The 15,754-nt window shown below is 37.5% G+C and overlaps 2 protein-coding genes across 19 annotated transcripts in view; both read right to left on the bottom strand.

Moving 5' to 3' along the window:
• Nucleotides 1–13,977, bottom strand: part of LOC127861594 (multiple epidermal growth factor-like domains protein 10) — a 73,359-nt gene extending 59,382 nt beyond the window's left edge. For 9 of the 18 annotated variants that reach the window (XM_052400213.1, XM_052400215.1, XM_052400216.1 and 6 more), the window contains exons 1-5: nt 13,809–13,977; nt 4,629–4,812; nt 2,751–2,980; nt 642–2,066; nt 195–347 (exon numbers count right to left, since the gene is read on the bottom strand). In XM_052400213.1, the coding sequence (XP_052256173.1) occupies nt 195–347; nt 642–2,066; nt 2,751–2,980; nt 4,629–4,812; nt 13,809–13,851 (2,035 nt within the window). In that variant the 5' untranslated portion in view covers nt 13,852–13,977. The remainder of the gene's footprint in view (nt 1–194; nt 348–641; nt 2,067–2,750; nt 2,981–4,628; nt 4,813–13,808) is intronic. The other 9 variants (XR_008040282.1, XR_008040283.1, XR_008040284.1 and 6 more) reach the window with 3 other exon arrangements.
• Nucleotides 13,978–14,190: 213 nt separating this feature from the next.
• Nucleotides 14,191–15,311, bottom strand: LOC127861593 (uncharacterized). The gene is made up of 2 exons (XM_052400209.1): nt 14,963–15,311; nt 14,191–14,845 (listed from the first exon to the last, which is right to left on the bottom strand). Exons 1-2 carry the CDS (start codon nt 15,150–15,152, stop codon nt 14,598–14,600), a joined length of 438 nt encoding a protein of 145 aa, XP_052256169.1. The 5' UTR covers nt 15,153–15,311; the 3' UTR covers nt 14,191–14,597.
• Nucleotides 15,312–15,754: the final 443 nt, after the last annotated feature.

Genomic DNA, 15,754 nt, shown 5'->3' with positions numbered 1-15,754 from the left:
ACTTATTAGGGATGACACTTTCTATCTAAATTGGATATTCCTTAAGAAGAGACTTTTTATAAACAAAAATGTACACACAAAAAATCAGAAAGTGTCATGCTTGACTGCACTCGGTAATCTGGGACAACACTTTATGCACATGTATTAAACCAAGATGATCCAGAATGCGTGTCATATAAACTTGTAATAGTCACCTTGTTCACACAGACTGCCTTGCTTTCCAGCAGGGCATCCCAGACAGGCCCCTGTCAGCTGGTCACATGCCTGGTTCAGACAGGCTTTGGAGCATGTGTCCACACACTCCGGGCCGTATATCGTCCGTTCCGAACAACCATCTTTACAGCTCCCTGAATATAATGTTCTTTTTGTTTAAGGAAACTTTACATGTTGATAGAAATATTGGCACATTTGCAATTTTTTTTATATTAAATGAACTTTCTAGAATCTTCCCAAAAATATGTGTTAAGAGGTTCCCCTTATTGAAAGTAAGGCACCAGCAGAAATTATTTATTATTTTTATAATTCAAGTGTTAAAAGATCTTTTGTGAAATGACTTTGACTGTATTCTCTTAAACTTTGCATAGCATACACAAATCCTGATAAATATTTGCTATTTTTAAATAAATGTATATTATGCTTACCTGAATTCTTGTTGCATACTTTGTTCACACAGTATGGACTACACCTCCTGTCACACTTGGCCCCATAATATCCAGACAGGCATGGCCCCAGGCAGGTCCCATCGTGCTGGCTGCAATTCCCTTCCTGACATTCTGCCTTGCAGCTGATGTTGCATGACTCGCCCCACCAGCCCAGAGAGCAGCCGGCAGTACAGAGCTTGCTTTTTAGGTGGCATATGCCGTTAAGACAGTTCGGGAAACAACTGTCTCCGCAATCTCTTTGGCATATCAAGTCACAGTTCTTTCCAGTGTACCCTTCTCTACAGCCAAAGACACAGTCCCCATTTTGATCGCAAGTATTATCTCTACAGTTCTTTGCACACGACTCGTTACAAAACAGTCCAGTAAAACCCACTGTGCAGCCATTTTCACATGCCCCCGTCACCATATCACAGGCTCGTTGATATCCTGCTAGGGGTCTCTGGCAGTTACTAGGACAGGACAAATCACACCTTTTACCATAAGTAGACAGCGTGCAACCGCTTTCACATTCACCCGTAGACCTGTTACATGACCCATAACAACCAGAGGTGCAAGGAATAGAACAATCACCTCCATAAAATCCGGTTATGCACCCATCCCGGCATTCTCCGCTTTCCTTAATGCAGTATTTAAACCTGGTATTCTGGGTAGTTACAATCTGACAATTATCATGGCATTTAGACTGGCAGTATAAGCCGTATCTTCCAGGTTCGCATTCTACACACCCAAGGGTTGAATTATAGTTCCTACAGCTTTCAACAGTACAGTAAGAGGGACATTTTCGATCACAATAAGGTCCATACCAATCTTCTCTGCATTGGCATTCCCCTGAAATATTACAGACGGTGCCAATGCACCCATCGCTACACCTCCATCTGCATTTTTCACCATAGTAACCGCTGATGCATTCTTTACAGTTACCGTTAAAATCGTTACACAAACCGTCAATGCAGTAGTCCGGACACTTCAAACACGCTTTGTTGTACAAATAGAAACCAGGCTTGCATTTTAAGCATAATGCAGCACCGCTGAAACTCAATGAGCACTGGTTACAATTGGCCATATCACAGGTTAGATTGCAATTAAAATTCTTGCCATACCATCCTGGCTTGCAGCCATCAGGACAGTCACCTCTACTGGAATTACAATGACCAATACAGTTTCGGTCCTCGCATGATACACATATTCCGTTGCTGGGATACTTCCCCAGCTCGCACACGGCACACTCAACCTTTTCTCTGTTAACTGTGCAATTCAGACAGCTGGCTAAGTTGCATCTCGTGTCACATAGGCTGCCAATCCAGCCTGCCTTGCAACTGCAATGCCCGGAATAGGGGCTGCAGGGCTGGGAGCAATGATCACTGCATGGCTTACATAACAGAAGATTATTATCCCAGAAATAACCTGAATGGAAATAAAACACTCTTTCAATGCAAGCAGTGCTAAAAATTAAGTGTTATCTATCAAGAAGTTAGTTAATACCTTTCTTTGCTACAGGCTTTGAACTGCAGATGATAAAAAAAACTGCAAAAAGAGGGGCTATGTTTCACTTTGACCAAATATAAGTGCAGACTGAAAATCGTTTTTTTAAATCATATTTTTGAAAATCATAGTATTATACAACAGACAATAACTTAATACACAAGTTGAAATGCCATGTTCACAAAATACAGTATTATAGGCATTATTTCAAACTTCAAGGGATCCGACACCATTTAAATAGACCAGAAAAGAAAACACATTTGTAGAAAATTGGGGCCGGTTTTTGGCAACATTCCCAATGTAAAATGTATATATTTTTCCAAAATGGGGCCTAAAAATTCCCTATTTTGAAGGTTTCCATCAAGACAATTTTTTTTAGATTTCAACATTTTGTTCATCTCCCATTTAGCTCTATACAGTATGTGGAACCTTAGTTATATTCAAACACTTTTATTCTCAATTTTGAAGCATTTCATAGCAAAACAACAACAAAACTAAATTAACTAATGTCCTTATTTCAGTCAAAACACTGCAGTTTTTCCGAATCCAAAGGGGCCCGGCCCCATTCCCAAAATGGTGAAAAACCACTATGGTCTACAAGCATACCTTCTTCACATTTGTAGCAATAGATGTACTGCTGTGCTGCCATTCGACACTCCGTGCAATGAAGTATGGTACAGTTTTGTTCGCTGCAAGTCCGTCCGGACCATGGCTCCTTGCAACCATAGATACAGTTGCCATAAAAATCGCATGTTGCAGCATTGCTATAAAACCCCTGACAATTTTCACTGCAGCGGAGGTTGCATTCTGGCCCATAATATCCCATGACTGAGCACCTGTATAATGGCAGAGATCATGACCTATTTGATTTATTATTAAAAGTCAAATAATCCTTGTTGATTTAAAATTATTCAGAATCTTATTAAGTCCAAAGTATTTTGTAATTAATCAAAAGTAAATGTTGCTTCAAATCTTCAATAACAAGTTAAAGACCCAGAAATGTGTTGGATTTTACCAATTAAAACAAAAGAGAGAGCCCATGTTACTCAGTTTTTAACGTGGCTTAGATATATGTTCAAGTCAAAAATTTAGACAACATATTTCAATGATTATTAGGTCACACATAACTGCCATATGGCATATAGAGCTTTTGTGAGGTTTGTTTTCTATGATATGACCAAGCGACCACATCACCAAACTCATAATCAAACTTAGCCTTGATATTTTTAAGATAGTAATTCTGACCAGTTTGAAAAACAAGAGCCAAGGTGGCCCTGGTTGCTCACCTTAGTATTGTTAACATTAAGCAAGGGCTGTTAACTTTGTTTTAAAAGGATTGTTGTTTTGGCAGATACAAAAATATATGCGTACTTAGTAGTTTTGTATATGTATGTTTGGGGGGGGGGGTTAAATAAAACAAGCAAATACGTTGAATTGATATCCATCTCCAATATGCTTCTGGACACAATAGTGTTATATTTGACACTCAAAAAAGAATTTTTTCAAGATACAAAGGGCCATAACTCTGTTATTAACAGATGGTGTACAATGCCATTTGGTGTGCATCATAAACATGAAGAAGTAAACACACAATAGACTTTTAAATGTATCATATCAAAACAATTACTGTCAAACTATTTGTAATTTAAATGAACACAAAATCGGTAGCATAAATACATTATTTCTGCAAAAAAACACAGCTAAAACGGCTTTCCTTTAAAAAAAAAACAACAGCTTTTTGTTTTTCTTAAAAGACGTGATAAAATTATGTTTTTTTATTACTGAGTTGTTCACATTTTGGGCAAAGGGTTTTTGAACAACCGAAACCTGGTGACCATGTTTTTCAATGGACCAGACCCATTTTCCAACTCAGCTATCATAATAACAATTCTTCTGACCAAGTTTCATGAAGATTGGACAATAAATGTGACTTCTAGAGTAATAACATGGTAAATGTTGTTTATGACAGACGATGGACAAAAGGTGATCACAAGAGCTCACCATAAGCCTGTTGAGCTCCAGTGAGCTAAAAATAAACCAAGACTATGGATTCAAAAGTGGTAACAAGTTTGATGGTGAGTTAGCTCAACACAGGACATGGGACATAGAATGAAAACGTATAGCTCACTTTGAGCACTGTGTGCTCAGTTGGCCTTTGAAAACTATTATGTCTTTCTACCCTGTGCCCTTTTAGCAGCAGCATTATCATTGTTTGTAATAGCCTTTGACCACTTCTATTAATATATGATCTTATTCGCTTTCTACACGTATAATCAATTAAATTTTCATCATCTTGTCTCCACCACAACCAATTATCAACTGCAGTCCAGACACATACATTTACTCTTTATAAAAATATAATTATATTCAAAAAAGTAGTTCATTTTTTTGCTTTTCTTTATATAAACATAAAATGAACATGTTGATTTCCATGGAATCTGCAACAATTTTAACTGTTTATTTTACAACAAATTCATTAGATACCTTGTGCATTCCTGTAAAGACATGACCTGCCTGCACTCTGCACACTTCCTGTCGCATCTCTGTTGGCAGTTGTCCCCCACCCACCCTGGCTTACAGCCAAACATACACTGGTGTGTGTCTGGGTAGACATAGCAGTGCTCCCCCTCATACAGGCAGTTGGAGCAGTCCTGTGCCCTCGCCACACCTGACAGAAGAGCAATATCAATTGCTTAACCCTTTGCATGCTAAGGAAATTTGTCATCTGCTAAAATGTCGTCTGCTGAATTTCTTTAATTAGCATTTTTTCGTTTTTTTTTCCAAAGAATACTATCAGAAAAGCAAACAGTGTGGATCCTGATGAGACGCCAAACTGTTTGCAAAGGCCTTCAAAATTAGGTTCCAGCACTAAAAGAGTTAAGAACAGACATGATCTGGTAGAAGGTACAGGTCTGCAGGACATAGCAGAGGTCCTGCTCCAGAGGTGTAATTGAGGTGATTTAAGTCTGTGGGGAGGAAATATCTGTCAAATGATTACAGACAACCAGATGCCCATAACAGGTTGGCATAACCTCTTCAAACAGACATAGACAGGGCAAGCTCTGGTCCAAAATTTCTTTGTGCCAACCAGTTTTTGTTTATCTGCGCGCGAAAAGTGGTTATCAAATATTATGTACTTTATACTTTTATATTTTTTGAAATGACAACAATCACATATCATAAGTTAACATAACATACAGTTTTCAATAGAGTTAATAATTATTATGGTACTTGTCAAAGTGCAATCATCATTTATTTATTTTAAATCATGTACATTTAATCACAATTTTCATAGTAATAAAGCAATATTTATACAGCACATTTTTGACAACATAGATGAATGTAATGTAAAATATAAGCACACATTTCATTCACAAAATTCATTGCAGACAAATCCTTCTATATACAGAGAACAAAGTAATTACATGTACATATATAATTACTATTTCATTATTATTCTGTGCTGTTAATAATAATAGAAATAAGCAATGCATTGAACTGTACACAAATATTTTATTTTTTTAAACTTGTTTTAACCTCACTCAGAAATTATTAAAGGATGCAATTTTAACAATAACATTATTTATTGGGTTTCTGTAATATTACAATTAATTTAGTTTCTTCATCCCTGCGAAAGATGATGGCAATCAATCATTTTTGCTTAATGTTTTTTTGACTCACACAATATGCACAGCACTTCAAATGTGTTTTTAATTGAACATGTAATAAAAGCATTTTACGATGAGATATGAAGTTCATAAGTTTTCCACAAACCTGTTCTAAAAGACAAATCATACCAAGAAAGAAAAACAAATCATACCAAGACAGTCAATCTTCTTTAAATTAAACAAGAGCTGTCTCCATAGGAAGACATATGCCCCCGAAAAACGCTTTGATATAAGTTATGAGCATTTTTCGAAGCCTAAATGCAGATTTTGAAACCTAAATTCGGACCCTAAGTTTAAGGTCAAAGTCACAGGGTTCAAAATTTGTGTGCATATGGAATGGCCTTGTCCATTTACACATGCATACCAAATATAAAGGTTACATCTGAAGCGACACATAAGTTATGAGCATTTTTCAAAACCTAAACGCAAAGTGTGACAGACAGACAGATGGACGAACAGTGTGATCACTATATGCCCTCCTTCGGGGGCATACAAATTCCCATTCCAACTTGTTCTTGATTGATTTGTAAATCACTGAAATGAAGTGAAGGTCATTTGTTCTTTCAATGATCTACAGAACGACGCCATATGCAACAAAATCAGCAGATAGAAAAGAAAATAGTAGTTGCAATAATTCAACTCTCAGCTTTATAACGGTTAAAACCCAATGGGTTGCCCAGAACTGTCATAGCAAAAATTATCAAAGGCTCTGGGAGTCCGTTGAGATGGACTAACAAATAGTCCCTTTACTAATATGTTTTCAGAACTTTATCACCCCTGATTTTTTCATTACAAACTAACATGAAGGAGAAATTAAGGTCGTATTATAAGCATCACTTGTGACTTGTAGCTGTTAGTAAGTACGCATTGTGAAGCTAAGAGCAGTCAAGAAGAACTACTACTAAATTTAATGGTTTATGGACGTTTCGTGCCACTACCAATTCGTGCCACTGATATTTGTGTTGAAAAGAGGTAGACGTTTCTTCCCTTTGATAATATATAGGTGGATAGGTGTGAATAATGCCGTATAGGTGTGAATAATATAGGGGTGTATATTAATGTAGAAAATTACAACAATATAGTATTTAGTTTAAACCTATTTATTTTAGCTCGATTGCATCGAAAGCCTAAGGCTTATATAAATGCTCTCGAGTCAAATATAGTATTTGTAAATAGTTCATTATGTTCAATAAATATAAAACATAAAGTTGTTATTTTTATGCATCATGTGTATGTGTTTGTAATACATGTTGTATAAAAACATGTGTGCATAGTCCATTATGTTTAATAAATATAAAACATGAAGTGCTGTTATTTTTTATGCTTCATGTGTATGTACTACATACATAAATACTAATATAACATGAATGAACAATAATACAATTTAAAATGAATCAATGGTCGAGCAAGGCGTCCCGACCTAGGGTTAAACGTGCTCGTCCTCCTGTTGCGCCGTGAGGAAGAAACAGTGGATTCGCCTAGTGTCGGAACACGCCCTGACTCGGGTACACCGGAAAATATTCATAGAAGTGCAGGGGCAACTCTTCGAGATCTGGGAGAAGTACGAAGACGATGACATGACAACTCATCGGGCTGGGACCAAGCACAACCCATGACAACATCAACAATGAGGACTTCTGAAATGCAATACATTGTATATCTGATGTGTGTATGTATAGGATAGGGTAGTATGCTGTTATATTTTTGCTGACATATTTGTGTATTTTTGTATATGTGTATTAAAACATTTTAAAATGTATGTATGCATATTCTGATATTGTTAATGTCAATTTATTGCAAATGTTTGAATATATTTATGTTATCAATCTAGATATTGTTAAATTGTATGTATGCATTCACTTTTGATATGGTTAATATCAATATATTGAATATGTTTTATGTAATTTATTGTTAATGCATGTAAATTGAATCTTCAACAATCTTGGAATAAAACAATTTTGTTTTAACATTGAACAGATGTTACAATCAAAGGTGCGAAAGTTTCCTGTTATGATTCACACCTTCTATAAGGTATTATTCACACCTATCCGCCTATATATTATCAGTGGGACGAAACGTCCAATGATCCAAACTCATATCGTCCAATAAGTTTAACATCACATGCAGGTAAATTATTAGAAATAATGGTCAAAAATAGATTAGAACACTTATTGGAATCAAATAATATACTAAACCCCTTCCAGTCTGGCTTTAGGAAGGGGCGATCTACCCGGTACTATTGATCAGCTAGCTAGATTACAACATGATATTCTTTCTGCAAAAAATCAAGGGCAATCAGTATTAGCAATTTTTTTGGACCTTAAGGCCGCCTTTGATTTAACATGGACCTTTGGCATATTAAAAAAGCTAACTGACTGTGGAATCACTGGATACTGTTTCCACTACCTCAGAGCTTTCCTAGAGGGCCGTAAAATCCAGGTCAGGGTCGATGGGGAGTTATCAGAGGTAGCCATAACTGACCGCGGAACCCCCCAGGGGTCCATAATATCCCCAACTCTGTTCTTCCTCATCGTAAACGGTCTACCTGATGCCGTAAAAGGCTCAGGAATGGTTATCTCCCAGTTTGCTGATGACTCAGGCACTTGGTTAAAGGGGTCTAACATGTTACGCCTGAAAAAGAGGGCTCAAGCAGGCTTAGACTCCATATGGAAATGGGCAATTGAATGGGGATTCAAAATTTCTCCAGCCAAAACAGTAGGAGTACTATTTGGCGACCAATTTCAGCACTCTTTGGACTTAAATTTAGGCGGCACCAATATTATCTTTGAAAAAGTGGTGAAATTTCTAGGTATGTACCTAGATAAACAGTTTACTTTTACTCACCACTTCAAATATTTGGCAGAAAGGTGCGAAAGGGACCTAAATTTAATGAGAATGTTAAGAGGCACAGGTTTTGGATCAGATAAAAATAGCCTCTTAACTCTCTACAAGTCCCTTATACGTCCAAAGCTAGATTATGGAGCCCAAATCTATGCATGTGCAAAGCCAAACGCCCTAAAAATGGTTGATGCCATTCAACACAAGGCCCTAAGGATAGCACTGAGAGCCCTAAACTGTACACCTGGTGCACTGCTTGAGGAGGAAGCCGGTGTGCTGCCTCTTGACTTGCGTAGAAAACAACAGTCCCTTAACTTCTGGGCCAGGGCTAAGTCTCGGCATGGTTCAAACCCCATTTACAAACTTGTCGGGACTGGCACCTTCATCAAGGGGAAAATACTTAAGCATAAGCATGTCGCCCTACCTTTTGGTGCGAGTATTAGGACCCTGGTTGAGGATGCCGGTCTCGACAAGGTACCTGTAGCAGACCTGAGGCCCTCCAAGACCCCCCCCTGGACGCTTGGACCCATTGATGTTGACCTATCACTCTCTAATAAAATAACGAAAACTGACTTGCCACAACGCATCAAGTCAGAAGCTCTCTCTCTTATAGATAATATGTATGCTGAGCATCTAAAAATCTACACTGCTCCAAATGCCCTAACTCTGGTTTCGTAGCCAACTCTTTTGTAATTCCTTCAAAAAACATTAGTAAAACGCACAGGCTCAGCAACAATCTCTCTATTTTTACAGCAGAACTTTTGGCAATTAAATACTCTCTGTGCTGGATATTGGTCAATAAACCTACTAAAACTGCTATTTTATCAGACTCAATGTCATCTCTTGAGTCTATAAAAAACAGAAATAGCAGATCTAGGCCTGATATTTTAGCTAGCATTTTGGAACTTCATCAACAGTGCCTAGATAAATCTTTAAAGGTCACATTAGTATGGTGTCCAGCACATGTCAACATCAGTGGAAATGAGCAGGCCGACAGGGCGGCCAAGGAGGGCCTCTTGAGGGGGGCTGTAGATGCTGGGGAACCCCTGGCACCTACTGAGATCTACTCCCTGACAAAGAAATTTGTAATGGGTGAGTCGAATCTCCGGACCGACAATTTGTCTTCCCGTCGACATACTTTTACCAGACCTGCGAAAACCCTCAGGCTGCCTGACAGATACTCAGCAAGCATTGTGCTTGACAGAACCATCACGAAAGTATGTCCTCGGTATAGACCCTGCATGTCCTAGGTGCCAGGAACCCCTCACTGCGCCCCACATGCTGCTGCAATGTCCTAACCATAAGGTGCAGACGGACCACCTGGAAGCTGCATTGCACTCCCATGGACTAGTTTTAAACCTTTCCAACGTGCTAGACCCCAAGGGAGCAGCTAGGGGCCCGGTCTTCTCTGCCCTCGCCAAACACCTACTAGATTGCCAGATAACAGACAAAATCTAGGTCATTGGGGGAAGGGAGAGCAGCCAACACCCACCCAATTATCCAGTCTTGTGACTGTTATTCTTTTAACTATGTAATCTTTGCACAAAACTGACGCAATCTAGTAATTGTGTTGGATTTGTGTCTTTTTTACACAACTTTTATTTTAGTTTTTAATGGGTTTATTGTTCTACCCCGCCCTTTCTAAATCAGGCCAATGGTATTGACCTGGTCTTCTTTATTTTAATACATTTTTTATGAGAGTATGACGTTAGTCCACCATTTACATTATTCAGTTTCTTAATATATACATATTTTATGGTAGTTTTTATTTAAAAGAAAGGACGAGGCTGACCAGTAACCTGGGTATGTTGGCTGCATTGCACCCCTCCCTTCCCCTCTGACACCCCCCTTCTCCTTCAAACTCGAAGAACCATGTCAGACAGGAGTGCACGGTGCAGGGTCACGTACACCTTGCAATACCATTTTATCCTCTAAGGGTTTTTTCAATTTATGGGATTATTGTAACTCTCCCTATAAGCGGTATATCAACAATCATAACAAATAAAGTACTGTTGTACAATTTTTATCTTAATCTTGAGAAACTTACTAATTTTGTATAGTAAGTAAATAAGGTGTTCTTGTACCATTTCTTCTAACTTGCATCATCCCCTATATACTAATTTTTATAGTATGGATGATAGCTTTTTGTGGGTTATTTCCTGCATTGTTATATGAATTGGTTTACCAACCCCACATATTACTATAATATTTCAGTATATTAAACATTTATGTGGTTTACAAATCCCACATATTACTATAATATATCAGTATATTAAACATCAGAGTGTTTTATCTCTTTCTTTTTCTTTATTAATCACCATGTGTAGTTTTCCTAGTTCCATTTACCGTGCACTCCCTCTGGTATAGGGGACAAAACCATCAATACTTCTCCATACAAAATTATCTCCCCTACACAAACACAAGTTGATTTGCCCCTGCTGGAAACTCCCTACCTCACCACACCTACCTACACTTCCAAACTCCTTCTTTTAACCCCCCAGGGTGGCAACTTGTTATTTTACCTATCAATAAGTGCACATTCTGTACATAATCTGCCTTCTTGTATAAACTTTGTTTGTTTTGTCTAATTTTAAACTGTAAAGTACATTGTTTTACCATTGTTTTTATGTGGCCCTAAAGAGGTAACAGTTTGGCGACACGCAAGCTATTACCTGTAAATATATAAATATTATCATTAAATTTCTTTTAAATATTGTCTTAACGCCACTCTGGGGGGACGTCCTTCTTTAATAGCCCAATCCTCTTTAAGTTCCATACAGACAGGGTCTTACGTTGGAGCATTACGGCTATATTCCCTGTCTGCAAGTGTTTAACATTGAGCCACATACATACATTTCTACACATTACAATTTTTAATAACTCTAAATACTCAATTGCAACATTAATATAAATTTGAGAGTTATACTCCCTATGTGTTATTATATATTATCTTTTTTTCTTTTCCTTTTTTATATAATTGCATGTATACATGCAAATTCACTTTACATTTGAGAGCTGTTAAATCAGGCTCTAGCATCTCTACTAATTAATGTTCATAGATAAGCATATCTTTCCATCGATTAGATCTTGTTGTATGACATTTCGTTTAAACCTTGAATATACACATAAAAATGGTACTTGACCATGTATGTAAATATATAGTGGCAATGTTAAACCACTTTGTGATCTGGAAAACCCTTAAATATTATTATTTTGTGTTTGTTTCTCAAACATATTACACATCTGTGTATTCCTTTTTTCTATAGGCATTATATTAAAATAATCCTATTTGGATTTTAACATTTAAAACACAGATCACAAAGTTTAAAGAGTCAAACAAACCCATAGCAGTATATACTGAACAGTGGGTCTAGTAATGATGATGCCACAAACAACAGTATGTGTGTTTTCACCATCTTTACTTATAAAAATTGGGCTATTCTCTCTCTCTCTCTCTTTTGAAAAACAATACAAAACAATAATCATATAACAACAACATCGTACCAATATTAACAAGGGCTGTTTGTAAAACATGCATGCCCCCCATATGGGCTCTCAGTTGTAGTGACAGCCATTTTGTAAATATTTTTTTTGTCACTGTGACCTTGACCTTTGACCTAGTGACCTGAAAATCAATAGGGGTCATCTGTGAGTCATGATCAATGTACCTATGAAGTTTCATGATCCTAGCCGTAAGCTTTCTTGAGTTATAATCAGGAAACCATTTTACTATTTCGGGTCACTGTGACCTTGACCTTTGACCTAGTGACCTGAAAATCAATAGGGGTCATCTGCCAGTCGTGATCAATGTACCTATCAAGTTTCATGATCCTAGGCATAAGCATTCTTGAGTTATCATCCGGAAACCATTTTACTATTTCGGGTCACCGTGACCTTGACCTTTGATCTAGTGACCTCAAAATCAATAGGGGTCATCTGCGAGTCATGATCAATGTACCTATTAAGTTTCATGATTCTAGGCATAAGCGTTCTTGAGTTATCATCCGTAAACCATTTTACTATTTCGGGTCACCGTGACCTTGACCTTTGACCTAGTGACCTGAAAATCAATAGGGGTCATCTGCTAGTCATGATCAATCTACCTATCAAGTTTCATGGTCCTAGGCATAAGCGTTCTTGAGTTACCATCAAAAAACCATTTTACTATTTCGGGTCACCGTGACCTTGACCTTTGACCTAGTGACCTAAAAATCAATAGGGGTCATCTGCGAGTCATGATCAATGTACCTATGAAGTTTCATGATCCTAGGCCCAAGCGTTCTTGAGTTATCGTCTGACAACCACCTGGTGGACGGACCGACAGACCGACCGACATGAGCAAAGCAAGATACCCCCTCTTCTTCGAAGGGGGGCATAATAATTAATAAGAATTATAGAAGCATAACATAAACAAATCATGAATTTTTTAAAAGTTCTTTTGGATGTAATTATCCTTTTCTTTCATTTATATTTTCTGCACATAAACTATTATTGTTTACTTTTTGTAAAAGTGCAATGCTAAGGTCGTCCGCCGTGGGAAAATTCTATTTTTAAACGGATTGACCTACTTGTAATTCTTAATAAGAAATTTCGGCCCATCAGCGCCATCGTTTTAAAAGTCTATCAACAAATGAAAACGCAGGTATTTAACAGCGTTAGGATCAACCAGTGTAAAGCTAATATTTAAACTACTAGATTTTTATTAAAGCATCGCACCAACAGTGCAAAGTTTTATATTTGTATCAATGGTACAGCCCAGTAAAATCGGGCTGTCCATTTTATGGCCGTTTTCGACCTTTTAAATGCAGAGTTTTAATGTTAAGCAGTGTGCTCGGACAATGGTTTTTAACCGAAGTCCCGAGGGTAAACGATCCCATTAGTCAGTCAGACGTCCATTGCCCTCCTACACAAATATCAGAAGCACGAACTGGTAGTGGCACGAAACGTCCAGCACCCAATTTAATTATTGTTAACATTTAAATACTTGCATTCCCATACTTTTGCCATATTTATATTTTGTTATGTTGTGTTTCAGATCGGAGTTTCCGCGTTCAAATGCATTCTGAACTTTTAAGAAATATTTTGTGATTAATGGCATTGAGTGATTGACATTAGAACACCTCTGTTCATTCTTTATGCAATGTGACAAAATACTTACCCATCGAGACCACAATTAATAAAATATAAAGTGATAAGGTCATGTTTTCTTATCGTCCATTATCGCATTAACTGAAGTTCATCATTTAAAGGAGGAAGTTACAACTATCACCTGATGTTTTTTATTTACATTTCACAGATAAAATGTAATTCGTGATACATCGGCTATCTACGACATCCTCCGTAAACGAATCCGGGTCCGTTCGCCCTAATTTCTGTTCGCCCTAAATCTTGTTCGCCCTAAAACCTGTTCGCCCTGGGTCCGTTCGCCCTAAATTTTATTATCAAAGCAGGGAAGCAATAAATATAACGAAAATTGATAGCTTTTTAACATTTTAATATATAAATGACAATTTAAGCCACAAAATTGCGTCTTTAACGTGTAAGCGTGTATGTAACAAAGCCGTCGAATGCCAGTAATTTTCTCTTATTGTTTATTATAAATATTAATGAAAACTTTATGTTACACCTTTACATTAATCAATACATATGTACATGAAACAACTACAGTGAACAGAACAACAATACAGAATATAGTATAATACAAGAACATATTATGCAACACATTTACATTATATTAATTAATGAAAACTTATGTTACAACTTTACATTAATCAATACATATGTACATGAAACAAATTCAGTGAACAGAACAACAATACAGAATATAGTATAATACAATGAACACATTATGCAACACATTTACATTAATCTTACAAATATGTACATGAAACAAATACAGTGTACAATGAACACAACACTTAACACCCGTATTATCTTTTCATTCACTTCACTCAGAGGGTCCATACAAGTGCGAAACAGCCTTCAAAAAGGTGGATGTGGACACTTCGCCATTTGAATACTTTGTCCAGTATTCTTCCAGGCGTGCATTGACGGTTGACGAACGCTGCTCACGCTCCAGGTCGGAAGACTGCACGCTGATGTCCACCATCTCGGCTTCCTTGCGCAGGGCTGGTACCAGCACGTAGAAGGGCACTGCACCATGATGTGCCTGGCTGTTGAGTCGATGATGCCAGCCTGAAATCAATGCAAATATGATTTAAGATTTGCGTGTGTTATTTAACGAATTCAATAGCAAATTGAAAATAATTGTATAATAAAATAAAAATAAAATCAATTGTATTTTGCAATTACCTTCTACATCATTATTTGTTCTAATCGAACGCCTGAAGACGCTCCAATCTTCAACCCGAAAGATGGCGTTGTTTATCCATTGACGATTTACGTAGTCCACTAGCTGTGTCAGTTGGACGGAGTTTGCACGGGCCTGAAGCTGATGGAACGTCTCGGTTATGTGTCCGGCAGGCAGGAACGGCAACGCCATCAACTGCCGAATATACTGGTGGATGGCCTGGTTGGTTCGGTAGGCGGTGGCTAGGCCTAACTCTTGTACTTTCCGCCACACAGATTGCACCCAGTGAAAGACACAACCTTTTATGCTTACTAAAGGAAACACTTCGCGGATTTTCTGCTTATGTTTTTTAATGCATTAACCGATTGTAATACTTAAAAGAACATTTATTAAGAAGTTAATATAATTATGTTCCTTTGCTTCGTACCTTGAACGTTCCGTCCATGAACCATCGTGTCGCGTTCTGTAGCAGATTCAATTGGAATTGCGTAGCGAACACGAGATGTCGTTGCTCGTCAACACGAAGATCAGCAATCAAGAAGTCGTGACACTTCAGGTAGTCCATATCGACCTGAAACAAAGACATGTAAACCTAGACCATTGTCTAAAAAGTTTGAAATAATACATACAAGGTTGCGTTTGAACATGGTTACATTTATGCTTACTGTGCTGTTTGGGCAGCTTAAGTTTCGACTTTGTTTACTTACATCAAAATTCAAGTCTGTCGGTTCAGATGGCCTATTTCCTTAATGTATTTATTATAATTGAACATTTTCTTTTGAGACCAATTTCTA

The sequence above is a fragment of the Dreissena polymorpha genome, chromosome 16 (genome assembly GCF_020536995.1).
Source record: "Dreissena polymorpha isolate Duluth1 chromosome 16, UMN_Dpol_1.0, whole genome shotgun sequence".
In the NCBI taxonomy this organism is placed as follows: domain Eukaryota; kingdom Metazoa; phylum Mollusca; class Bivalvia; order Myida; family Dreissenidae; genus Dreissena; species Dreissena polymorpha.
Note: the sequence above shows the minus strand (reverse complement) of the source record. Positions and strands in the feature narration are given on the sequence as shown.